The sequence below is a fragment of the Trichechus manatus genome, unplaced genomic scaffold, assembly GCF_000243295.1.
Source record: "Trichechus manatus latirostris isolate Lorelei unplaced genomic scaffold, TriManLat1.0 scaffold00046, whole genome shotgun sequence".
In the NCBI taxonomy this organism is placed as follows: domain Eukaryota; kingdom Metazoa; phylum Chordata; class Mammalia; order Sirenia; family Trichechidae; genus Trichechus; species Trichechus manatus.
In genome coordinates this window covers 2051283-2077818 of record NW_004443982.1, presented here as the reverse complement: position 1 = coordinate 2077818, position 26536 = coordinate 2051283, and the positions used below count along the sequence as shown (strand labels likewise).

Sequence of the window (26536 nt, the reverse complement as noted above, 5' to 3'; positions counted from 1 at the left end):
AATATTAAAACGAATTCGTATTCTTTGCACATAATACAATAACAGTGGAGAGAGACAGCCAAGTATGTAGCTACCTGGAATTATCAATTTGTTGCAGGCTTCCAGGCAAAGAGAGTGGCTTAAGACTATACGTTTGATTTTTTTCACCTACACCCATTATTCCAGTTATGACAGAAATGACATAAGAAAGGTTAAAAAAACAAGTTGGGGGTGGGGTGGGGAAGTGAGAGGAAATTATATCTGGATTTCTCCTCTCAAATGTCATGTCTTTCCTTGACCTCTCCTAGTCCTTCTCAAGTTTCCTGAGACCTTAAACTGTGATCTGTCTCCTCCATCCTCAGCGCCGGTACTTTTTCCCTTTCCACTGACCTCGTGTTTTTAAATCTCATCCAGTTGCCCGGATCCTAGTAAAAACTACATTTAAACCAGTGGTTCTTCAACTTTAGTGTGCATCAGAATCACCTAAAGGGCTTGTTAAAACACAGGTTGCTGGGCCCTACCACCAGGGTTTCAGATTCAGTAGATCTGGGGTGAGGCTTGAGAATCTGCATTTCTACCAAGTTCTCAGGTGATATTGATGTTGCTAGTCCTGCCACCACATTTTGAGCACCACTGACTTAAACCCTATTGCTCCCTCTAACTACCACCCCATTTTCCCCCTTTCTTCATCAACTTCTTATTTTAAAGATTTTTTTTAATCATACAGTAACATGTAATCATTGTATTAGAAATTAGTGAGAAGAAACTGGAACCCTCCTACATTGCTGGTGGGAATTTAAAATGGTGCAGCCACTTTGGAAAACAGTCCGGTGGTTCCTCAAATGGTTAAACATAGAATTGCCATATGATCCAGCAATTCTACCCCTAGGTGTATACTCAAGAGAATTGAAAACACTTTTTCACAGAAAAACGTGTCTCCAAATGTTCATACTAGCATTATTCATAGTAGATAAAAAGTGGAACAACCCAAACGTCCTTCGGTTGGTGGATGGATAAACAAAATGTGGTATATCCATACAACTGAATATTATTCAGCAATAAAAAAGAGTGAAATGGCCGGGACGCGCTGGGTGCTCGGGGCACTGCTCCGGGGCTGCCGCTGTAACTGCAGCAGCTGTCGGCGCACCGGCGCCGCCTGTCTGCCCTTCTACTCGGCCGCCGGCTCCTTCCCTTCTGGCGTTTCGGGCCGCTGCCGCCTGCTGCTGCTGCTCGGGGCCGCCGCGGCCGCCGCCTCCCAGACGCGGAGCCTCCATACTGGGCCTGGGCCTGCCGGGAGCCTGGCGGGTCCTCCTCCCGCGGCCGCTTCTGCCGCTGCCGCGGATGCTGCCTCCTACCCGGCCCTGCGCGCCCCTCTGCTACCCCAGTCGCTGGCGGCGGCCGCAGGCCGGGCGCCGAGCTACAGCCAGGAGTCCAAAACTACCTACTTGGAAGACCTTCCACCACTCCCTGAGTATGAGCTGGCTCCGTCCAAGTTAGGAGAGGAAGTGGATGATGTTTATCTCATTCTAGCTCAAAGATTGCCCTGGTCATGTACTGTGGAAGATGTGCTTAATTTTTTCTCAGACTGCAGGATCCTCAATGGTGAGAATGGAATACATTTCCTCTTAAATAGAGATGGGAAACGAAAGGCTGATGCCTTAATTGCAATGGAGTCAGAGCAGGATGTGCAGAAAGCTTTGGAAAAGCACCGCATGTACATGAGTCAGCGGTATGTGGAAGTATATGAGATAAACAATGAAGATGTGGATGCCTTAATGAAGAGCCTGTAGGTCAAATCTTCACCTGTGGTAAATGATGGCGTGGTTCATTTGAGAGGACTTCCTTACAGTTGCAATGAGAAAGACATTGTAGACGTCTTTGCAGGACTGAATATAGTAGACATTACATTTGTCATGGACTACAGAGGGAGAAGAAAAACAGGGGAAGCCTATGTGCAGTTTGAAGAACAAGAAATGGCCGGCCAAGCCCTGTTGAAACACAGGGAAGAAATTGGTAACCGATATATAGAGATATTTCCAAGCAGAAGGAATGAAGTTCGAACACATGTTGGTTCTCATAAGGGAAAGAAAATGGCATCTTCTCCTACTGCTAAGTATATAACTGAGCCAGAAATGGTCTTTGAAGAGCATGAAGTAAGTGAGGATATTTGACCCATGACAACTTTTGAAAGTGAGAAGGAAATAGAATTGCCTAAGGAGATGTCAGAGAAGCTTCCAGAGGCTGTTGATTTTGGAACTACGCCTTCACTACATTTTGTCCATATGAGAGGATTGCCTTTCCAAGCTAATGCCCAAGACATTATAAACTTTTTTGCTCCACTGACGCCTGTTAGAATCACCATGGAATACAGTTCCAGTGGGAAGGCCACTGGAGAAGCTGATGTGCACTTCGATACCCATGAGGATGCTGTTGCAGCTATGCTCAAGGATCGGTCCCATGTTCATCATAGGTATATTGAACTGTTCATGAATTCATGTCCAAAAGGAAAATAAGACTTCCAGGGACTCCAAATAAGGATGAAGCAAGAAGCATTTCATTTGCACATCTTCTTGGACATGGGATACAAGGTTCCAGTTTATTAGCAGCAACTGCTAGAGAAGGGATTTTGGAGTTTTGGGTTAATTGCTTCTAAGAAAAATTCTATAGTGGACTGTTTAGAAAGGGAAAGGAAAGATTCAGTTTGGGATTATGAAATAAACTACAAATTTAAATGTTTGTTTAAATATCCTGTCTAGGATCTGATTTAAAAATCTGGTCTTTATTTTATGTGATCAGTTTGTTTTCATAGAGGATATTATGCAGTCTAAAGACTACATATTTTTATTTAGCACTGTCCTTTAAAACCCTTCTCCCATTTAAAAAATAATCTGTTCAAAGTTTTGTTCTTTGCCTATGAATAGAGAGCTCTGATGTAAAACTCTTGGTTTGCAGGTTCTCATGGAATAAAATACTGATGATTTATTTTAACCAAATACCAAAGCAAGGAAAGGTTTTAAACCTTTGAACTAGTGTGGCTTGGTGGTGGGGGGTAATTTTAATTTTAAGTGTATAGGATTAATTAGATAAGGGTAGGAATTAAACAAAATGAATCAAAACAAAAATGCCACAGGTTAATAAGTGTAAATGATAGTAATTTGGCAGAGTTTCACGCCTTTAGAAATGTTTTGACTTCCTAAATCTTATGCTAGGCATTTAACACCAGAGCCTGTCTACTTAAGGAGGAAATTCTAGTCTCAAAAGTTGTCTGAAAAGGCTCCCCACACCCCTTTTTTAAAAAAATTTTTGGTAAACATTAATGATGTGTTTGTCTCAAAACTCTGAAGTAACATGTCAGAACAGTCCAGACTGGTAAGGACATTAATGGCTTCACTTGAATTTAAACCAGCTCTAGATAGGAAAAAAATCTAAATCTCTTCATTTGCTTTCTTCAGTGGGCTAGCACATCCCGTATTTTAGAACAGGTAGGGGGGCCTTGCTTATATAAAAATAACATTTAATGTATTAATTGTGTGAAGGGTTTATGGGTAAAGCTCTATTTGTCACAGCAGTACCTTCTGCTTTAATAGTAAACAGCTTGTTATTTAAATACTGGATCAAAATGGCTGGCTTCAAAATATAGTCCTTAATAAACTAACTTTATGTGCACCTGTCAAAAAAAAAAAAAAAGGAGTGAAATACTGATATACACTATAACATGGATGAACCTTGAAAACATTATGTTAAGTGAAATAAGTCAGACGAAAAAGCCCACTTACATGGTTTCATTTATATGAAATGCACATAAAAGGCAAATCTATAAAGGCAGAAAGTAGATCCCTGGTTGTTCGGAGCTGAGGGTGGGAATGGAAAGTGATTGCAAATGGAAATGAGGGATCGTTTTAGGGTGATGGAAATGTTCTAAAATTACATTATGGTGATGATTACACAGCATTGTAAAGTTACTAAAAATTATTTAATTGCACTCTTAAAACAGGTGAATTTTATGGTGTGTAAAGCTGTTCTCAAGGAGCCCTGGTGGCATAGTGGTTAAGTGCTCGGCTGGTAACCAAAATATCTGCCGTTTGAGCCCATCAGCCGTTCCATGGGAGAAAGAAGCGGCAGTCTGCTTTCATAAATATTACACCCTTGGGAACTCTATGGGGCAGTTTTACTCAGTCCTATAGGGTCATTTGGGGGCAGTTCATCTCTGTCCTATAGGGTCGCTATGAGTTGGAATCTACTTGAGGGCAACAGGTTTGGGTTTTTTTGGTTTTATAGGGTCACTATGAGTAGGAATCAACACGACAGTAAGGTTTTTTTGTTTTTTTGTTTTTAAAGCTGTTTGCATTTATTCTCTATACACCCCCTTACAGACCATCACTCCACCCACTTTTTATGCCTACACTTGAGTAAATTTGCTTTCATGATGGTCACTTGTGATTCAAACTGTCAAGTCATTAGTATTCATCTCCTTATCTTCTATGATGGTGCGCTGGCTTATTTCTCTCTCTACCAGTTCAACTGCTTGCCTCTTCGATTTCCTTTGCTGGTTCTTCTTCCTCATCCCACCCACTTGGCTGGGTGATCGGCAAGCCTTCTCCAAAGAATCCACTTGTATACCTCACTAACTTCAAATACACCATATTCCAATTCAGACTTACCATCTTCTCTACCAAACAAGCACCTCTTCTCAGCTGCCCTATCTATGTTAATAACTTTCTCCAAGTCACCAGGGCTCATAGTTATTTTTGACTTATCTTCTTTTTTTTCCTGAGTCCCTTCACCAAGTTCTCTCTGTTCTCCCCCAAAAGGTCTCATGTATTCGTGAGCAAATAATCTGTACAATTCACATGACAAACAATATAAATATTAAACAAACACATGAAAAATGTTCAAACTAGAATGATCAAAGTAAGTAAATTTAAAGTATAATAGGTACCATTTATACCTATTGCATTAGAAAACAGAAAAATTTCAATGATAGGAAAAAAATTGAATGATGCCAAAGTTTTGGGGAAACTGCTATATATACATATATATATATATAGGTATATATATATACCTATATATATATATATATATATATATATATATATATATACCTACTCCTCACTTATCAACTATCTCATTATCCATCATTTTGCAAATACAACAATAGTAAAAAAATCTACTATTCAACTATTTTGCACATTAATGATCTAAGTCTCATAGTAACAGATGTTGTGATATGTTGTGAGAGTAACACCGCCTGTGATGGTTAAGGTTATGTGTCAACTTGGCTGGGCCATGATTCTCTGTGGTTTGGCAGTTGTGTAATGATGCAGTTTGGTAGTTATGTAATGATGTAGTCATCCTCCATTTTGTGATCTGATGTGGTCATCCTCCATTTCCACATAATGCTGATTTTTGCATAGCAACCTGGTCTTTGGAACATAACCATGTCGATAAGTGAGAAATATGTGTGTGTGTATAGTGTAAAATGCTTCCTAGGAAAGCATTTTGGTGAACTCTATCAAGCACCATAAGAATGTTCACATTTTTTTAACTAGTAATCCCAACTCCTGATAATTGTTTTTAATCAGACAATTCGATATGAGAAAAAGGCTATAGCTACTCAAAATGTTTTCTGCAACATTATTTTATAATAGCAAGAAATTGAAAACAACCTAATTATCCAACAATATGGGAATAATTAAGTAAATTAGAGCATAACAAGCTGTTGAAATATTATACAGCCATTAAAAATTATAACCATCAAGGAAGCCTTATATTAAATGAAAAATTATTTATCAAGTAATACTTAGAGAAGAGAAAAGAAGCAAGGCACACAAAATCACATCTATATAATTGCTGTATAATCATGCCAAAAGAAATCTCTATCCTATAGATAAAAGCTGGCAGGGAAATGAAAACAATCAGGGTGGTAGGGTGGTAGGAATAAGTCTCCTTCTTTTTTTAATTTCCTGTAATACTGTTTTCAGAATAAACAAACCTTTTTTCATCAAAAATATCTCACATATTTATCTATCCATTCTGCTCCATTCCTATTACTACCCCCACCCCACTCCAGGGCTACACTCTTTCATGCCTGGATCATGGACCCTAATCAAACTCCCTACAACCCATCTAGGCTGCAAATGCTGCCAAGTTGCCTAAAGTGCCACATTTATCATGTCACTTACCTGATCAATAACCTTCAATTGCTCCCATACTTGCTATCCTGTTTAGTTTTTAAGGCCTACATGACCTGGCTCTATATTTCACTATTCAGCCTTCTCTACTGTAACTGTTCCTACTCCTCTTCCTCTACCTCCTCCTCATCATCATCACAACTAACATTTACTAAGAGTTTATCATGTGTTAGGTTTTGTTCTAAATGCTTTGCATATATTAATTCATTTAATCCTCACAATAACCATATGAGGTAGGTACTGTCAGCCCATTTTACAATGAGTAGGGGAGTGGAGGAAGGTATTATTCCCAGCAATTCTAATGCAAACTCAAGTTTGAGAACCACTGCCCTTTGTATAATAATACCTACCTAACAGCTGTGTGCCAAGCTCACACAGCTAAAGAATGGAAGAACCTGTATTTGAACCCAAGCCAACTGACTCCAAGGTCCAGAACTCAAACAGCCACACACCTACTTAGTCTTCCCTCTGGGCCCTTGCTCCTGTAGGTCTCAGCTTTCAGTGCTTTTACCCTGCAAAGAACTTAGAGCACAGTAATACTAATCACATATTGACTATATACTATGTCCCAGGTGCTTCTTGTTTGAACCACGTATTTGACATTTTTCATCTTATGGCAACTCTTGTGAGTAAGCAAAAGCTGAGTTTAAATCCTGGCTGGCCCTTTACTAGCTGTGAGACTTTGAGTAAACTACTTAGTCCTCTGAATCACAGATTCTTTATCTAGGTCAGTGGGTCTCAAAGTACGGTCCTAGGATGAGCTGCATCAACATCACCTGGGAATTTGTTAGAAATGCAAATTCTTGAGCCCCATCCAAACTCACTAAATCACACACACTGAGGGTGGGATCCAGCCATCTGTGTGTTAACAAGTCTTCTCAGTAATTCTAATACACACTCAAGTTTGAGAACCACTGCCCTCGATACAATAATACCTACCTAACAGAGTTGTTGTGAAGATAAAACCTAACATAATATATGTAGCTCAGGGCACATAGGTTGTTTCACAAGTGATAATTTATCATTTACTGCTGCTTAAGTTTGTATGGGTTAGTCTTCTTGCTCAAGCTGTGGGCAGGGACTGTGTTTCCTGTTGCTCTTTTTCTAGTATTTCCTACCTTGCCTAGCAAAAGGCTGTACATACAGTAGGTGTTGAATAGTCTTCTTACTTTACTGACTGATCAGTCAGAGGACCATTTTGGAGAGGCACTGTAGTGCAGTGTAGTGTTCCTGAAGCTACACTGTCTGGGTCTAGTCAACCTACTAGGCAAATGAATTAATCTGTCTGTGACTCAGTTTGTTTTCTCTGTCAAACAGTGAGACTAATAGTACCTACCCCATAAGGTTATGGCAATAAAGGAATTAATATATGCAAAGTGCTTAGACTGGTACCTAGAAGAGAGCACTGTGCTTAAGAAATATTAGCATTATTTTTGTGTCATTTCACCCATTCGAGGGTAGAGGAGGCTGCATTTCTTCATTTGACAAACAAGTGAAAAATGCCTCTTGAGCAACTTCTCTGTGTCAGGCACTATGCTAGGTACAGAGAATAAAGCTATAATCAAGGTTTTATCTCCGCTCTTGAGGGTCTCTTAATATGAGAAACTTGGCAGGCCCACTAGACTGAATTGACTTCCCTAAGGACATGGTGCGAGTTAGTCACAGAGTAGGGAGATCAAGACCAGCTATAGAATCCCCACCCAAGATTCAGACCCCTGAGACATGATGCTGAGAGATCAGCAAGAAGGGTTTCATTAGGGATCCTAATTGAAGCAGGTACAATGGAAGAAGCATGAGCTTTAGGGCCAGACAAATCTGGGTCTGAATCCTGGTTCCATCACATACTAGCTGTGTGACCACAGCTAAGTTATATAAGCTTTCTGGACCTCAGACTACTCATCTATAAAATGGATAGTAAAATGGATTGTTGGGAGAAATAAATGAGATTATGGATGTAAAAAGATCCAGCCCAGTGACTGACACTTAGTAGATGATTAGTAAGTGCTGGATACCTCCCTTCTCCAATTGCCAACCAGAAAACTAATAGGTTTCTCAGCCTTTGGAGTCAAAGGAAGGCCAAAATTGCTCCTGACTACACCACCAATTCCCAGGGCATAGTAGTCACCCAGAAAGAACCCTGGATTTTTCAGGGGTCAGGAGACCCAGATTCTAGTCCTCTCCTTGGTGCCCCCATCTTAGAGACATAGAGGCACAGCTTAGAGCCTTCTCCCCTGGTTCCCCCTTCATTCCTGGAGTTTGAGTTAAAGAATCAATATAATTCAGGGGTCTCTTGTATAGTTTGGGCTGGGAAGAACTAGCTAAAAGAGTATATCAAGGAGTTTCACAAAAGAGAAGGTCCAGCCAGGCTGAAAGAGAGCAACCCACTTACTCCTTATAGTCACCTATGGGACCCCTGCAGGAATTTTAATCTATCATTAGGATTATCTGCCCCTTGGATTTTAACTAGCACCCAAGGAACAGATACCTCCAACAACTCGGGGGGAAATGCACAGCAGTAGCTGGGCAGTCCTACCTCCTCTCTTCCCCCTCCAACTACCAAATGGTCCCTGGGAAGGTAGGCACAGTTACTGCCTCTCCTTTCTGTTTCAGCACAGTCTGGTCCCATATACCCTTGTGGCTGAGCAGGGCTGCGTCAGGACTCTGAGCTGATGGGCACAATGTTCCACAGTACTGCCTGACTACTTCATATTCCAAAATGCAATCAGTTTGGTCTGTAGTCCAGCTGTCTGAGGGGCAGGCTAGATTACATCTATGACATCAAGCCTTTGGTATGGATACCAGACCAGTTTCCTCAAAGGAAACTAAGCAAACAGAAGGTCTTACCAATTTCTACTGAAGCTCCAGAGGCATTAACTCTCAACTCCCTGAATGGTCACTCACCTCCCTGACTGGCTGGTCTTCCTGTTTCCTGTTATTGGTTTCCATTTGTTCCCAGGAAATTCCTGCAAAGTAAAATTCTGATAAGTTAGGGAGCTCTGAGAAGACAGGTATCCAGATAGCCTGAAAAATGTTAAGAGGTCAGGAACCTGTCCCTGGCCAGACCTCCCAGCTGGTTCCTTCTAATCTCCCAGACAGACTATACAAATATGTACCTGTAGTGCTGTCTTTCTGCCAGGAGGTCTGCTGGGCTGTTATGGGAATATAGAGACTAAGAGAGCACTCAAGGATAGTATGGTCCAGAAACTCTGCCTTTCCCCCTCTTTCTTCATTCCCTTCCCAAATCATGTAAAAAACCAATTTAGCATGTTTGCTATTTGCTCTGGCTCTTTTCATTTGTTCTGCAGGGTGAACCTGCCCATTCCTCCTGACTCTTCCAACATAGAAAGCATCTTCTTGGAAGCTCTGGCCCTTGAGGGGGCTTTGAGGCCTGAAACTACTGCTGCTGCGCAACACTCTCCCAGGGTAAGGCAGATGGGGAGCATACCAGCACACCTCACCTGTACTATGGTGGGTCTTCCTTCTCTACTCCAAGACCCACTGGCAGATGCTGAGATAGGCTCATCTCTGGGGAACCTGAATGCCATGTTCCCCACATTACAGTAGAGTCTCTACCATGGGCATTTTTTCCTTCAGGGCTTTGCCCAAACAATTCTTCCCTCTAGCCCAAGACATATGTACCATTTGTAAAAATGTCCCTGCTTTCCTATTCTAGTTCCAAACCTAATGCAAATTTGCCTGTGAGATTCTCCTGGATTTTGCAACTTGTACCCTCTACCTAGAGGCCCAGAGCTTAGCCCAATGGGAATGCATACTTTTTCCTAAATCTCAGTGATCTTTAAAATTCCCTCTTTATCTAATGCTGCTTGTCCCATTCAAAGGTTTATTACCTTTGCCCCATTAGGCCTCCCTTTTTGGGGTAAGATAGCTGGTTAAGTGGAATGAACATAGGTCTTTGGTGTCATACTAGTTAAGACACTTATTAGCTGGATTATTTGAGGGAAATATCTCACCTTCCTGAACCTCAGTTTCCTATTGGCAAAAAAGATAATGCTATCTAACTTTGCTGGGTTACCAGATGTAAGGATAAAAGGAGATGTGCATAGAGAATGCCTAGCATAGTGCTTGGCACATAGGAGCCTCTGAATAAACAGTAGCTATGAGAAGGACTTGAAGCACTTACTGATGAAGATCAAAGATCACAGCCTTCAATATGGATTATACCTCAACATAAAGAAAACAAAAATCCTCACAACTGGACCAATAAGCAACATCATGATAAACGAAAGGATTGAAGTTGTCAAGGATTTCATTTTACTTGGCTCCACAATCAACACCCATAGAAGCAGCAGTCAAGAAATCAAATGATGCATTGCACTGGGCAAATCTGTTGCAAAAGACCTCTTTAAAATGTTAAAAAGCAAAGATGTCACCTTGAAGACTAAGGTGTGCCTGTCAAGTCATGGTGTTTTCAATCACCTCATATGCATGTGAAAGCTGGACAATGAATAAGGAAGGCTGAAGAAAAATTGATGCATTTGAATTACGGTGTTGACGAAGAACATTGAAAATACCATGGACTGCCAAAGAATGAACAAATTTGTCTTGGAAGAAGTACAACCAGGATGCTCCTTAGAAGCAAGGATGGCAAGACTACGTCTCACATACTTTGGACATGTAATCAGGAGAGATGAGTCCCTGGAGAAAGACATCATGCTTAGTAAAGTAGAGGGTCACAAAAAAGAGGAAGACCCTCGATGAGATGGATTGACACAGTGGCTACAACAATGGGCTCAAGCATAACAACGATTGTGAGGATGGCACAGGTTCGGACAGTGTTTCATTCTGTTGTACAGGGGGTTGCTATGAGTTGGAACCAAATCGACGGCACCTAACAACAACAATGGGTGGCGCAAATAGTTTGCGCTTGACTACTAACTGAAAGGTTGGCAGTTCAAACCTACCCAGTGGCACTGCAGAATAAAGGCCTGGTGATCTGCTTCCATAAAGATTACAGCCAAGAAAACCCTGAGATGGGCTGGAGCTCAGTTCTACTCTGTAACACTTGGTGTCACCATGTGTTGGAATTGACTTGATGGCTTTTTTTTTTTTTGGTGGAAAAGATTGGACTCCCTGTGTGGTACAAATGGTTAACATACTCAGTTGCTAACCAAAAGTTGGGAGGTTCAAGTCCACCCAGGGGCACCTCAGAAGAAAGACCTGGCAATCTACTTCTAAAAGGTCACAGCCATTGAAAACCCTATGGAGCACAGTTCTATTCTGACACAAATGGAGGAGGCATAAGTTGGAATCAATTTTATGGCAACTGGTTATGGAGAAGATTAGGTTTATTTCCTGGCTCCAGCTTTCGGGCCAGCAGTCCTACTTGTATCTGCCACGTCAGAGAAGCTATAACCACTTGTGCTTCAGAATCTGCCTTGATGCCTTCGTGAGATGTCACTGCCCTCAAAGATACCATTACTTGTTCAACCACAGTGGGAGCCAGGATTTCCTGTCCATGCCCTGTCTATCCCTGTGGAAGTGCTGAGTAAAGAGCAGTAGCCAAACCAGACAAAGTCCTGTACTAACTCCCAACCTCCTTCCCAGATCCCACTATCACCTCACTTTTTTTTGCCCTGAGCCACTTAGGTTACTGAAAATTGCCTGTGCCCTTTGAACCAAAGAGGTAGCTATCTCCATGTCTTGTTGCAGATGGGTATTGTGGGGGAAACTGGCTGCTCAGATGGAAGTTATACTACTAGATGGCATCCTGCCACACTGGAGAGGAGCTGGGCTTGGCAATCAACTTATGGAGAGGCATAATTAGGAGCTTGGCCTCTGAAGCTAGACCACATGGATTCAAATCCCAGAACTGCCCTTCACTAGCTATGTGACCACAGGCAAGCCACTCAACTTCTCTTCATCTCAATTTCCCCAGCTATACTAAAGTGATAATAATAGTACCTATTTCTTGATTGTTTTGAGAACTAAATGAGTTGATATATATAAAGCACCTACAACAGTACCTGGTGCACAGTAGGCACTCAAATGTTAGATATCATTATTATGTTCAAACCTTGGCTCTGCCACTTTCTAGATTTATTACTTCTCTGAGCCCAGCTTCCTCAGCTGTAAAATGGAGATCCTATTATAACTTATCTCATTCCGACTCATAGCAACCCTATAGGACAGAGTAGAATTGCCCCATAGGGTTTCCAAGGAGCGGCTGGTGGATTTGAACTGCCAATCTTTTGGTTAGCAACCAAACGCTTAACCACTGTGTCACCAGGGATCCACTTATCTCATACAATTGTTAAATTGAAATAATCTGATCGTGTATGCAAAACTAACTCTCACAAAGCATGAGGGGTATGTGTATGTCTCTGTGTGTTTTGATTTCAGTTCTCCTAACAGCACTGACTAAGTGGTTAAGAGCTACGGCTACTAATCAAAAGGTCAGCAGTTCGAATCCACCAGCCGCTCCTTGGAAACCCTAGGGGGCATTCTACTCTGTCCTATAGGGTCACTATGAGTTGGAATTGACTCAACGGCAATGGGTTTTGGTTTAACAGCACTGAACAGGAGCCAATTAGCTCCTCCCCAACCTCCTCCAGGGGCCATAAGGAGCAGGATCTCAGCCCTACCTCAGATAGCCAACATTACAATTGATTAAGTCATCTGAGCCAGGATATCCTAGCCCATGCTGCAAGGTTTCCAAGTGTTTGGGGGTGGGGGACCCAGGTGGCAGGGTAGAAAGGGCCATGAAGTGGCTCCTAGATAGCCATCCACATGTCTGAAAGCCTATTGTCTAAGCAGACCTGTTAAGCCAGCCTAGCAGGCATTAGGAACCCAATGTGTCCCTCCCTCAGAGTACAAAAAGGACAGGCATATTATAGGCATAGGCACATCTGCATTGCTGCTGCCAACAGCTGCAACTTGCAACTTGCACCTCCTTCCCTTGCAGTGTTTGGTTGCACAGTGGTTAAGCACTCAGTTACTAACCAAAAGATCAGCGGTTCGAACCCACCAGCTGCTACTCAGGAGAAAGATGTGGCAGTCAGCTTTCGTAGAGATCACAGCCTTGGAAACCCTATGGGGGCAGTTCTACTCTGTCCTATAGGGTCGGTATGAGTTGGAATCAACTCAATGGCAACAGGTTTGGTTTGTATTTTTGGTTCCCTTACAGAGTTGCTCGTCCTGAGCTGATGCCTCTGCAGCCATCACCTCCTCACTTTCCCCTCAACTTCAGACCCCTTTTTCTATGTCTACTTGCATGTCCTTCTTTCAGCAAATTTTTCTCAAGCTAAGCCAAAATTCTCCCTCCCTGTTTTTTAAAAAATCACACTTATAAGGTAATTACTCTCTGGCAGTCACTGTTCTAAGTGCTTTACACGTGTTACATCATTTAATACTCATAACCAACTTATAAAGTAGATCCTGTTATTACTCCTATATTTTAGATGAATAAATTTAAGGACTGTAAGTTCTGGAGAACAGATTGAACCCAGGCTGTCTGGTTCCAACATCAGTGCCCTTAAATATTATTTTATATTGCCTCTCTTACTTCTTTCAACATTTTATTATAAATATTTTCAAACATACAGAAAAGTTGAAAGAATTTTACAGTGAGCACCCATATCCCACCACCTAGATTCTACAATTAACATTCTGCTATATTTGCTTTATCACATGTCTATCTATTCATCCCTCTATCCATTCACCAATCTTTCTTAAATTTATGATACATTTAGAGTGAGCTGAAAATAACTTTATCCCTATAATTTGAAAGCTCAAATGAAATGGACAAATTCCTTGAAAGACACAAAATACCAAAGCTCACTCAAAAGGAAATAGATATCCTAAATGGCCCCATATCTATTTAAGAAATTGAAGTTGTAATTAAAAATCTTCCCACAAAGAAAACTCCAGGCCCAGAGGAATTCAATAATAAATTATACCAAACATTTAAGGAAGAAATAATACCAATTCTATACAAACTCTTCCTAAAAATAGAAGAGAATATTTCCCAACTCATTCTATAAGGCCAGTTTTACCCTGATATCAAAAGCAGACAAAGATATTACTAGAAAACTACAGACTAAATCCCTGATAAACAAAGATGTAAAAATCCTTAACAAAATATTAGCAAATCCAATCTTGTAACATATAAAAAGGATAATACATCATGACCAAGTTGGATTGGGAATGCTAGTCTGGTTCTTACTTCAAAAATCAATCAATATAATTCACCATATCAGCAGACTAAGAGAGAAAAAACTATATGATTGCCTCAATAGATATAGAAAAAGCATCCACTCCTGATAAAAACTCTCAGTAAACTAGGAATAAAAGGGAACTTCTTCAACCTGGTAAAGGACATCTACAGAAAACCTACAGCTAACGTCATACTTAGTAGTGAAAGATTGGGAACAAAGCAACAACGTCCACTCTCACTAGTTTTATTCAACATTGTATTAGAGGTTCTAGAAAGTGCCAAAAGACCCCCCCCCACAAAAATGCGTACATAGTGAAAGGAAGAGATAAAATTCCTTCTATTTGTAGATGACATGATTGTCTATATAGAAAAAATTTTTAAATCTACAAAAAGCTACTAGAACTAATAAGTGTTGTAAGCAAGGTCACAGTATACAAGGCTAATATACAAAAATCAATTGTATTTCTATACAATGGCAACAAAGAATTTTAACTTGACATTAAGAAAACAATACCATTTATAGTAGCATCAAAAAACATGAAATCTTAGGGATAAATATAAAAAAAGTGCAAGATCTGTATGCTGAAAACCGCAAAATAAGTTGCATCCATCAGTATTCAGTATATGATGGCATGCATATCACTAAAGAAAAATTCTGTGTTTGTTTATGATATTTTTAAGATAAAATTTACTTTCGGTGAAATACACAAATTTTAAGTGTACATTTTTGAGTTTTGACAAATGTATACACCGGTGTAACTCAAACCCTTATCAAGATATAGTACATTATCATCACCCCACAAAGTTCCCTCCTGCACTTTCCCAGTCAATCCAAACCCTGTGCCACCTCCCATAGGTACCACTTTCTGATTCTTTTTTCTTCATAAAATAGTTGTTTTAGAACTTCATATAAAAGAAATCAGGCAGTGTGTACTCTTTTACGTAAGGCTTCTTTCATTCTCAAAGCTCCTTAAAAAAAAAACATATTGAGCAGTTTCATTTTGCGCGCTTCAGAAGTGTCTGCCTATATACAACAACAGTTCACTAAGCAATTAACTTCTGGCTTGAGTGCACCAGCCAAAAGGTGGCACCAAGAAAGCTACGGGGAAGGGATCCAGCAGTGAGTTGACCAGGACACACGGGGTCCTCCCAGAAGTACCTTGAGGGATGGTGGTAGCAGCAGCCAGTCTAAACCTGGGTCTCTGAAGTGGGGGAAGTATTTGACCTTTAGGAAACCAGACAGGTCATATCTCTGAAAGCAAAGCCTGAGGAGCAATTGCAAATTTTGCAGCTCCAGATAGTTTTCTAAGCAGGAAACGGAAGGGAATAAATGCTATTCTGTATCAGACACTGTGCCTCGTACTTTGTATACACGGTACCATTTGATCCTCACAACCGATCCATGAGGTTGCCATTATTTTCCCCTACTTTAGAGATGAGGTAATAAGACTTTTCATAGTCCTGGTCATTTTATGAGTTAAAAAATTTTTTTTTTCACTTTAGAGATCACATAACTACAATTTTTGGTGATTGAATGACTTGGTTAAGGTCACTCAGATACTAATTATACAATCAGCATATAAATCCCAGTTCTGTCCATTTTATGAGGCAAAAGTTATTTTTACCTAACTCTAAAAGATGAGGTAACTGCAATTTTGGTGGTTGAGTATCTTGCTCAAGTTTACTAAGCTACCATCTGTTGAAGCCATGTCTATACAGTTCTAAGGAATTATAATTGTTATATTTTCAAATGATTTACCTAGCTTTCTCCACACAAAGAGAATAATGAAGCTCACCCTTCCAAAAACCGAGTTCTCACCTGCACTGCCGGCTTCCTGGGTTTCCAAGTATTGCCGGGTGCCAAGCTGTTGTCCTCAAGGGTACTATGCTGAGGATTATGATAGCAAGCTGAACACCGGATGCACTGGTGGTGGTGGCATCGGCAGTTGTAGCAGTTTGGCACCATATTTCTTTTTAGCAAGGAAGGACAGATTTCCCCAGTACAATATATGCAAGGGTCATGGACTACAGCTCCCTGAACACTGCAGGAGTAAGAGCAGGTACTGTGGTAATCAAAATCACCACAGTGTAGTGGCTTACGACACACGGATTGTTCTAGGCCTTTGCTTGCAAAGCATTCGAGGTAAGTTGGAGTTTCTAACTGAAGGGGTGACACGGAATGATATGACTGGTCTGTGGAATGATATGATTGGTCCAGGAGATGGCGTCTCAAGTCTCTATAGCTGGAGCTCATTGGCTGGAAGTTTTGGTCTACAGATTTTGTTCTCTGGGTAAAAGTCTTATTGCTATGAGTGGTTAAACCTGGCAAATGAGACATGGATAAAGATTTGCTACTCTCTTCAAAGAACTTTCTTCTGTCTGCAAAGGGCAAGAGGATGGCTTCCCCCTCAGCTTGGGCAATAGAAGCCATCAATTCATTGTTGTCACCTGGGTTGGAAGGGCCATCCATGGCTAGTGCCACGTGTGGCTGCAGGTTATGCTCTGGAGACCATCTCCAATGACCGCCATGGATTCCATGGTGAGCACTTGTTTTCTCAGAGTCTGAAGAGGATGGTTTAGCTTGCCACCAGGTGTTCAGGCCCCAAGAGGACTGGCCAGACCTCTGGCCAGGGCTTATTCGTCCCTCCATGTCTGGTCTAGATTCATGGCTCTCAGGGGCTTGACTAAGGTACTCTGAAGACCTAGCCCTGAGTATCGTGCTCTTGTTGAAGAGCTTGTCTCTGGGGCTAGGTGGTTTTTTATATGAAGACAGAAGAGATGCATTAGAGTTAGGAAGTGGAAGACTTTCTGGAGGCTCCTCAGTCTCTTCCACTGGCTCTTTAGTGTCACACAGCTGTGACAAGGGACCCTTACTTTTCTGGAGCTGGGCCTTCCTCCTCTGAATTTCATTACGTAGATTGGTAGCAAAACGCTCACTCTTCCGCCGGTTTTGGATGGAGCGGCCCCGGGTCCCTCCATTTCGCTTACCACCCATTCGGCCACACTCCTTGGGCTCAGTGCCCACTTCTTCAATTGCCTCTGTGCCACTGGCTACTTTAGTGGTTGAAGAACAGTCCCTGGTTTGATGAACAGGGAGACCAGAGGCAGAGGGCTGCTGGCTTGCCAATTCACTACCTCCTCTGATTGGGTCCAGGAAACCTCTTTCTGGAGGGTGTCCATCAGCATCTCCATGTGGAGAACTGCTTGGGCTCTGGTGTCCTGAACTCAAAGGCCTATCATCCATTGGCCTGGTTTTTCTCTCTTTGCTGAGCTGGTCCTGGGCTCTTTCTGCAGGGGGACATGGACTTTTCTTCCCTGTGTGGCTGCTATGTAAGGGGGACAGAGTCCACTGGTGCCCATCCTGCTCAGATGGGAGCCCCATCCCATTGCTGCCCCTAGTATCAAGGTGCACATGCTGCAGGTGGGATTGCAACAGCTGTTCAGGGGCACTATGACGATGCTCTGCAGGCCTCGTGAGATGTGGAGGGTTGCTGACAGAAGAAGTCTTAGTTTGCTCTGCTGAAGCCTTGTTGAGTGGGCTGCGATCTGTGCTGGAAGCCTTGCCACAGGTTTTTGGGTAACCAGCAGCTTTGGCCGAGGCCTCCATCAGTAGATGTTCACAGCCCTGCTGGCTGGAGTCAGGAGGCTGGCTGAGCTCACAGTTCTGATGGCCCTCACTCGTCTCTTGGTCTTGTCTGCTGAGGCAGCAGAACCTGTTAGTGTTCCTTGGGGACAGCATGGTCTCTGAGCTCCGTTTCCCCTTCTGTTGTAATGAGTCTACAGGCTCAGAAGCCCTGCACTGCTCTCCATTGAGGAGTTGGGCTCTGGAGGCCTGAAGGCTGTCTCGCCTCACTGGAGGTTGTGGTGGGCCCCTTGACACTTTGGCAGGCCCTGAGTGGTGGCCCTCCTGTGGGCGGAATGACATCTGGGAGCTGGCAGTTGGGTGGCACCCGTTAGTGTGTCGGCCACCGCTACAGCTCTCAGCCACATTAAGCCGGCCGTTGGGGGCCTTAGCTGGCCCTGCGCCTTGCATGATGCAGTCTGCAGAGGCTGGCTCTTCTGGCCTGAGGGAAAGGGCACAGTCAGAGGCATTTGAGCTGGCTGAGAAGGAGCTGTAGGCTGAGTCACGCTGGTTGGGGTACATGTTCTGGTCAATGGGCAAGAGGTGGCCCTCATAGTTGGCTTGGCCTGGTTGCTCCAGGCTCTCCATGCTGCCAATGGAGCTGCTTTTCTCAGTGCTGCAGTGCCGGGAGAGTGGACACCACTGCACACACACGTCACTGTAAGACACAGGGCATAGTCATTAGCTAGCCAAATCACCAGATCCTTTTCCCACCTTGGCTAGCCCTGCCATAGGAGAAGGCAGGACTACCCACAGGAACTCATGCCACAAATGAGAGGAAGGTAAGGCAAAAAGAAAGGAAAACAGGGAATGAGATGGACACTGGGGCACCACAGGGATGTGGTAAAGGAATGGGGACCAGACAGCATATGGAAGAGGGATGGGGAAACATTCCAAAGACTATAAGTGTGAGAAGTCCATGGGGATTGTGTTGTTTCCCTGTCATCAGCCAGTCTGGAATTGCTTCTGGGTTGTCCCTGTCCCTAGGGAGTTAGCATGCATCTCTCTGCCAGGAGAGACAATCACCAAATATCAGCATTAGAGAGAGGCCCTCAAGGACTGATTCAATTTCAGCCAGAGCATTTTGTAAATTAGTGGTTCTCAAACTTTAGTGCACATCAGAACCACATGGAGGGCTTGTTAAAGCACAGGTTACTGGCCCTCACCCCTAGAGTTCTGTCTGCATGAGGCCTGAAAAGTTGCACTTTTAACAAGTTCCAGGGTAATGTTGGTGCTGCTGGTTCAAGGACCACACTTTTGAGAATCACTGGTGTAAAGCAAGCGCAGCAAAAGGAAGTGATTTGGAGGAAGTGATTTTCTCAGAACATCCAGCTAGCTAGTGGAACAGAAAGGACCAAAATTTAGGTGTTCCCTGTTCTTCTTTTCTTGATAATAATCCTGACCATTTCCTGAAGACTTACAATGTGCCAGGCACTTTACAATGTCTCACTTCTTGCAGAAGGGGAAAGATTATTATCCTCACTTTACAACTGAGAAAACAGGAGCTTCTCTAATATAAAGTAAACCAACAAGCTCTCAAAGTTGCTAAAGAAGCAGAGCTGGGATTTGAACCCAGGCCTCTGTGACTTCAGTGCCTTAGCTCATCTGTTCTATCATCTGTTAAAGGGGAATAATAATGACATCTATATCAGAGGGCTGCTGTGTAGAAGAAATCAGATCATAAATGTAAAGCCCTTATTACAGCTTGGGCACCTAGCAAGGGTTCAATATGTGGTGGCGTCTGCTATCATGGTTGCTGTTGTTATTGTTATTCGCACAATCTCTTCTGCTATTATTGATACTATAGTGTCCCCTGCCTGCCCATGTCTCACTCGTCCCCCACACCAAAGCCAAACCGGGGAGACAAAGGAAGGGGCTAGGATCAGATGCTATCTTGAATTTTAAATACCGTTTCCCCCACACAAAAACAAACTGAGCCAAGTTATGCCAGTAACTCCCTATGGCTAAAACCCCAGAGGCTGCAGGCTGCTCTCAGAAAGGCCACAGTTCAGAAGGCCAGAGTTGAGCTATGGCAGGAACCCATGAGGCCCTCAGGTCAGCCTCCCCTAACTCTTGCTCCCTGCCTTGCTCCTCACCTACTATGCTCAACTGGCCTCTATGCTAGGAATTCATCCATTCCTTGTTGGCAAGGGGACATGCTATTCACTCTACCACCCTTCCTGCTGAAAACAAAACAAAACAAAACAAAACAAAACACACCTCCCCACTCAAATAAGAGCCAAGCTCAGAATACGGTTCTGTGCATTTTACCAGAACAAAACTGCCTCTGCTCTGAGCCCCTGGCTTCCAATGTCAAATAAAGTCACCAAGTAGGAGGAAACTCAACCCTTAGCTTCCTTGAGCCACCTCAACATAAATCCTTTCTTAGAGGGAAGATCTTGTTGTAGAAAGGAAAAGGAACCTTTGGTGGCTCTTAGCTTGCTGAAAAATTTTTATGCCTCTTCTGGGAAAATGTTTCAACAAAAACAGATAGCACAGCCACCACATCAAAGATCCTGAATAGAGTGATCCTCATCGCAGGGAAACTGTTATTTAAGGAGGTCTTCATTATGAAGTCTTTGGCTCTGTGGTAGAGCTGATAAACACTGGATGAGATTACCAGTGAGTCAGTGTAGATAGAGATGAGGACAAGAACTGAGCGCTGGGCCCCTCCTGGGTTAAGAGGCCAGGAAGGAAACAGAAAAAGAGACTGAGAAGGAGCAGCCAGTGAGATAGGATGAAAAGCAGGAGAGTGTAGTGTCTTGCAAGTGAAGTGAATAAGTATTTCAAGGAAATATTTTCCAGAAGGAAAGGGACTGGCCCAAAGTCACACAGAGAGTTAGCAGTAGACTAGGACTAGAACCCAGGTTCTCTAGACTCCCTGTTCATTTTCCATTCTACTGCTATAGGCTCTATAATATCCAACAAGAACTAGAGCAGAGGAAGATTTGCCTGGTTGCCTACCTTCCAGCCTATCTTGAGGGGAGGGCTCTAGACTCACCTTGTGTTGCAACCTGAATGCCAGGACAAACTGAAGGCTTCAGAAGGGAAATGCATGGTGGTGGCCGCTTCAGGGCATCCCTCCAATAGCTTGGCCACGTGCCATGAATGTGGCCTACTGACAGGGGTGTTTCTCCTATAAGCGGGAAAGGGACAGGAAGTTAGCTTAGGGAATCAGAGCTGAAATCACTTCCCAAGCAGCTTCCGCCGCACCCCTTCTTTCCCTCAAATGAAGCAGAACATCTTGCAAGGAGTTGGTGGGTGTGGGAATCTTAGTGGCCCTCCTCACCTCCCAGTACTCAAATCTCCTTCATACTGAGGGTGATTCCTGGAGATACGGAATGTCAGCTTCACGGGGCTCTTTTGTTCACTGATGTATCCCAAGCACCTACAACAGTGCCAGACACGTCCAAGCCCGTTGCTATCGAGTCGATTCCGACTCATAGCGACCCTATAGTAGATACTTAATAAATATTTGTAGAATAAATGAGTGCTGCTGTCCAATGAACAGTGAGCCTAACTTCACTTCCCTTTGAGGAAAATATATTCAATATGGCCAGTCTTCCCATTTTTCTGAGAAAGGAATAGGCAAGTGATTAAGAAGTTTGAACAAGTCAATACTGGGCGTGGAATTCTCCAATTTTCACTCATTCATTCAGTAAGTATAAGTATGCTTACTGTGTGCCATCTATGCTTAGCTCTGAGACTACAGAGATGAATCAAATACAGTCTTTGCCCTTGAGAGCTTACAGCTTAGTGAAGGAGACAGAGCAAACTCAAACACAGTGTGGTAAAGGCATTGAGAGAGTAAAGGGTAAGGTGGGCACTGAAATGAGACACCTGAGTTTATAAACAAAGTGGTATCAAACCAAAAAAACCCATTGCCATGGGGTTGATTTCGACTCATAGTGACCTCATAGGCAGAGTAGAACTACCCCATAGGGTTTCGAAGGAGTGGCTGGTGGATTTGAATTGCCAACCTTTTGGTTAGCAGCTGAGCTCTTAACCACTTGCCACCAGGTGGGGGGGTCCAAACCCTGTGAGGGAAAATAGAACAAAGTGGTGAAGGACACAGTGCTAGGCTGAGAAAGGGGACTGGCTGCTCAGCAGGCCAAGTGTAAAGAAAGGGAAAATAGGTCTGAGGCCAAGGCCCTGAAGGGAGCCACAGGATCTGCCTGATGCTGAAGGTTGCAACCACAACTCTTGTTCTGACTGTTTCAGACAGGATCCATCCCTGCTCCCTAGCATACTTCACATGAACAGATGCCACATTTGCAAGTGGGGAAGAACGGTATGGGGAAGAGCACACATGAGGCATGGGAAATGTAGAAGATAAAGCTATGATTGATGAAATACAGAATGAGGGAGTGGGGGGTGGGGTGAGAGAGAGAGGGTGGAGCAGGCCAGACAGATGATAGAGATAAGAGGGAAAAACAAATGACAGAAAGGGAGAAAACTCAGAGAAAGATTACAGAGAAGTTCACAGTAGAAAGAAAAGAATGATAGAAAGAGATGAATGAGACAGTTAAGAGAAATGATAAATAAGTAGATGACAGAGATAAATAGATGATAGATTATTTATTAATTTACTATTATTATTTATTATCAATTTATTTATTTAGTTTATTCACTCATTTAGTGTGCCAAGCTCCATACTAGGCACTGAGGACACAGAGCTGAATAAGATAAGTCCCCTGTTTTCAATAAGTTTGCTATATAGGGAGATAAATTAGCTCTCTCTCAGTAATAGTGGATAAAATCAAGCTGGATGATTCAATCCTAGCTGGAATCCCCCACCCCCCACCCCCCACACACACCCTGGCAGAAATACAGAAGATCACAGCAGTGCAAGGCTCTCCAGGGATGAGGCCTAAAATGGAAGTCCTGAGGAGAAATGGACTTTCTGGGGAAAACATGGAGATTGACTAGTAACAAGCCAGACACAAGCAGGTGCAAAAGGAAGAGCAACGGAAGCTGTTCACCAAAGGTCAGAAACCAGGGCCACAGGTCAGCAGCAGTGGCTAAGATTTATGGGAGAGGAAAGCCAGGTGAAGCTCCCACTTGGTAATCACATTGTTCTAACATGGATCTCAGAGTGCCCAAAGGGGAGGCTGAAGATGCAAGAAGGCCTGGGTGGTGGGGGGTTGTGCCTGCTCCAGTGTCTCCCACAGAAAGCCCTGATACTGGGAAATCTCTCCTGCTGCTGTTATCTGATACTCATTCCATCAACAACTATTTGTAGGGCATCTGCTATACACCAGACATGCTTCTAGGCCCAGAGGATACAGCGGAAAACAGGGTGCCTCTCCTATTTTGGTTCCTTCTTCCATATCCAGGATTCCAGAAATTCTCCTGAATCCAGGGTTTAAAATATGGGTAGTCAGCCTTTATACCACCTTCTCCCCAACTGTCCAATCCTTCACTGAGTTCTATGAGTCTTCTTTTATGATGTGTCTCTGGATTCAACTCTCTCTGTCTTCCCTCTCCTCTCCCCTCCCCTCCCCTCCCCTCCTCTCACTCTCTCTGTCCATCCCATCCCACAGAATGGCACTTCTCCTCCACAGAGGCCACCATCACCTCTTGTTCCAGTCCAGGTCCTTCACACTTTATGTCCAAAATACTGCATCAGCCTGCCAGCCAGTCTCTCCTTATTTCACCTCCAATCACTGCTTTAAGATCACACCACCTCAAACATCAACTGAATTGGGGCACTTTTCTATTCAAGAGCACCTGGCTCTTGTTTCTTATCCTGCATCAAATATAAACTGGGTCACAGTGGGGCCAGGATGGCGGAGTAGTCAGACGATTCCGGTGGAACCTCTTACAACAAAGACCGGAAAAAACAAGTGAATTGATTATATATGACAATCCAGGAGCCCTGAACATCTAAGTCAAAGTTGAGAAATTGGACTGAGTGGCAAGGGGAGGGAGAGACAGTTCAGAAGCAGCAAGGAGTTGCCAGACCTGACCTGGTGAGAGCCTGAGCTCTCCAGGCCTGATCAGCTCATGGGTGCGTGGTGAGGCAGGCAAGCAGGAGTGCTCAGGAGGCGCGTTTTCCACACCGGGAGAGACCCAGCACCAGAGAGTCTACTCGGCCAACCAGAACCAGTGAGAAGCAGCCCTCGATTGGAGAAAGATAAGTACTGGTGTATGGCCTACTGCATGGATCAAAAACACCCCCTTTAGGGAAAAAAACTCTCTCCCATTTACCTCCCCACTCCCTGCTCTGCACTGGGTCCCAGACCGGTTTCAGCCATTGCTGAGTCCCCTGGGCCGGAAGTAGGATCCGTCACAAGCCCTGAGCCGTTCTCCCTGCCTTGGAGAGTGAAAAAATTAACAAACAGGGAAAAAAATAAACTGTTGGCTCCCCTAAGCCAGGAACCCAGGGTAGGCACTGCTCCTTTGCTTAGGCACAGGCATATGGGATCCATGGATTTTGATGCCTTTCCCCCTGCATAGACTTGTGTGGGCCCATTTCAACAGTGTAGGCCCTCATTACTGCAGTACAACAGGGTATATACCTGAAGTCTAACTTGAACTGTTTCAGCTGTGAAGTTGCATGTTCATGACATCTGACACTGCTCTGCCCATTAAGTAGGGTATTCACCTACCCACATCAGGGGCCTGAGGACTGGTGGCTCCATCCATGCCACATGGCCAACTGCGATAGGGGCCCATGAATAAGAGGTGCTCCCAGTCCTTAGAGCCAACAGCATTAGGTGCTCATAGTCTGGCTGCAAAACCCACCCACCTATGAGTTCTAGGGAACAGGGACATGCCTTCCTCCTGGAACTCGGGGGCAGCCATCAGTCCCCTGCTTTGCTCAGAGTGTGTCCCCCTGCTGCAGCCAGATGCCTGTGCCTACACCAATCACCCATGCCTGTCTAGGACTGTAGGTGAGTGCCTACATCACACACTTGGTGGCTATCTACCTGGGCACCTGAGCGGAATCCATACAGGAGGAGTGGGTGGACTCCTGAGCTCACATACCTAGTAACAAATCTAACCACACGGTGGAGAACATTAGCGCTTCAACGGTGCCAATAATCAAACTAGCTCATATGAGCAGCCTATTTGGGCATATCAAAACAAAGCAAGAAGTTAGGACACAGTAAGCAAACATAAAATAAATAAATATAATAGCTTATTGATGGCTGGGAGACATCAGTCAATATCCAATCACGTAAAAAGGCAATCTATGATGGCTTCAGCAAGCTCCCAAAATAAAGAATCTAAAATTTTCCAGAGGAGGAAAATTTCTTGAAATTACCAGAGGCAGAATAAAAAAGATTAATATACAGAACTTTTCAAGAAATTAGGAAGGAAATTAAGCAAAACCCAGAACATGCAAGAGAGCAAATTAAAAAGATTAGAAAAGAGCATAATGACAAATTTAACAGGCTGCAAGAATCCAGAGAGACACCAATCAGAAATCCAGAAGATTAACAATAAAATTTCAGAATTAGACAATTCAATAGAAAGTCATAGAAGCTGAACTGAGGCAATGGAAGTCAGAATTAGTGAGACTGAAGATAAAGCACTTGACACCAATTTATTTCAGGGAAAATCAGATAAAAGGATTTTTAAAAACTGAAGAAACCCTAAGAATTATGTGGGACTCTATCAAGAGGAATAACCTACGAGTGATTGGACTACCAGAATGGAGGGGATAACAGAAAATACAGAGAGAATTACTGAAGATTTGTTGGCAGAAAACTTCCCTGATATTGTGAATGATGACAAGATATCTATCCCAGATGCTCATTGAACCCCACATAAGGTAGCTCCCAAAAGAAAGTCATCAAGACATATTATAATCAAACTTACCAAAAGCAAAGATAAAGAGAGAATTTTAAGAGCAGCTAGGGAGAAACGAAAAGTCATCTACAAAGGAGAGTCAATAAGAATAAGCTCGGACTACTCAGCAGAAACCTTGCAGGCAAGAAGGCAATGAGATGACATATATAAAGCCTTGAAGGAGAAAACCTGCCAGCCAAGAATTTTATATTCAGCAAAACTGTCTCTCAAATACGATGGTGAAATTAGGGCATTTTCAGATAAACAGAAGTTTAGGGAATTTGCAAAAATCAAACCAAAATTACAAGAAACTCTAAAGGGAGTCCTCCAGTTAGAAAATCAGTAACATCAGATAACAACCCAAGACTAGAACACAGGACACAGCAACCAGATATCAACCCAGACAGGGAAGTCACAAAAGTAAATCAAAGCTAAAACACTGAAAATAGGGAAAAAGATGTCAATATGTAAAAGATGACAACATTAAAACAAAAAAAGAGGGACTCAAAAAATGTAGACGTAGATTCTGCATATGGAGAGGAAGTCAAGGCAGTATAAAGAAATAAAAGACTGTATAAACTTAGAAAAACAAGGGTAAATATTAAGGTAACCACAAAGGAAACTAACAATCCTACAATTCAAAATGAAAAACTAGAAAAGTATACAGAATCAGCAAATACAAAATCAACAACAATGAAAAAGATGAAACAAAAATACATAAAGAAAAATGACTCAACACAGAAGATTAAGTGGAACAAAGAAACTGTGAACAAC

General features: G+C 43.0%; 1 protein-coding gene and 1 pseudogene across 1 annotated transcript in view; one reads left to right on the top strand and one right to left on the bottom strand.

The window, feature by feature from the left end:
- The window catches only part of SHROOM4 (shroom family member 4), a 460323-nt gene that overhangs the window by 32057 nt on the left and 401730 nt on the right, over positions 1-26536 (bottom strand). Inside the window, exons 3-5 of the mRNA XM_004376825.2 lie at positions 20967-21101; positions 16163-18623; positions 9072-9133 (exon numbers count right to left, since the gene is read on the bottom strand). Of these exons, the coding sequence (XP_004376882.1) occupies positions 9072-9133; positions 16163-18623; positions 20967-21101 (2658 nt within the window). The remainder of the gene's footprint in view (positions 1-9071; positions 9134-16162; positions 18624-20966; positions 21102-26536) is intronic.
- On the top strand, positions 1053-2655 carry LOC101359810 (G-rich sequence factor 1 pseudogene; annotated as a pseudogene).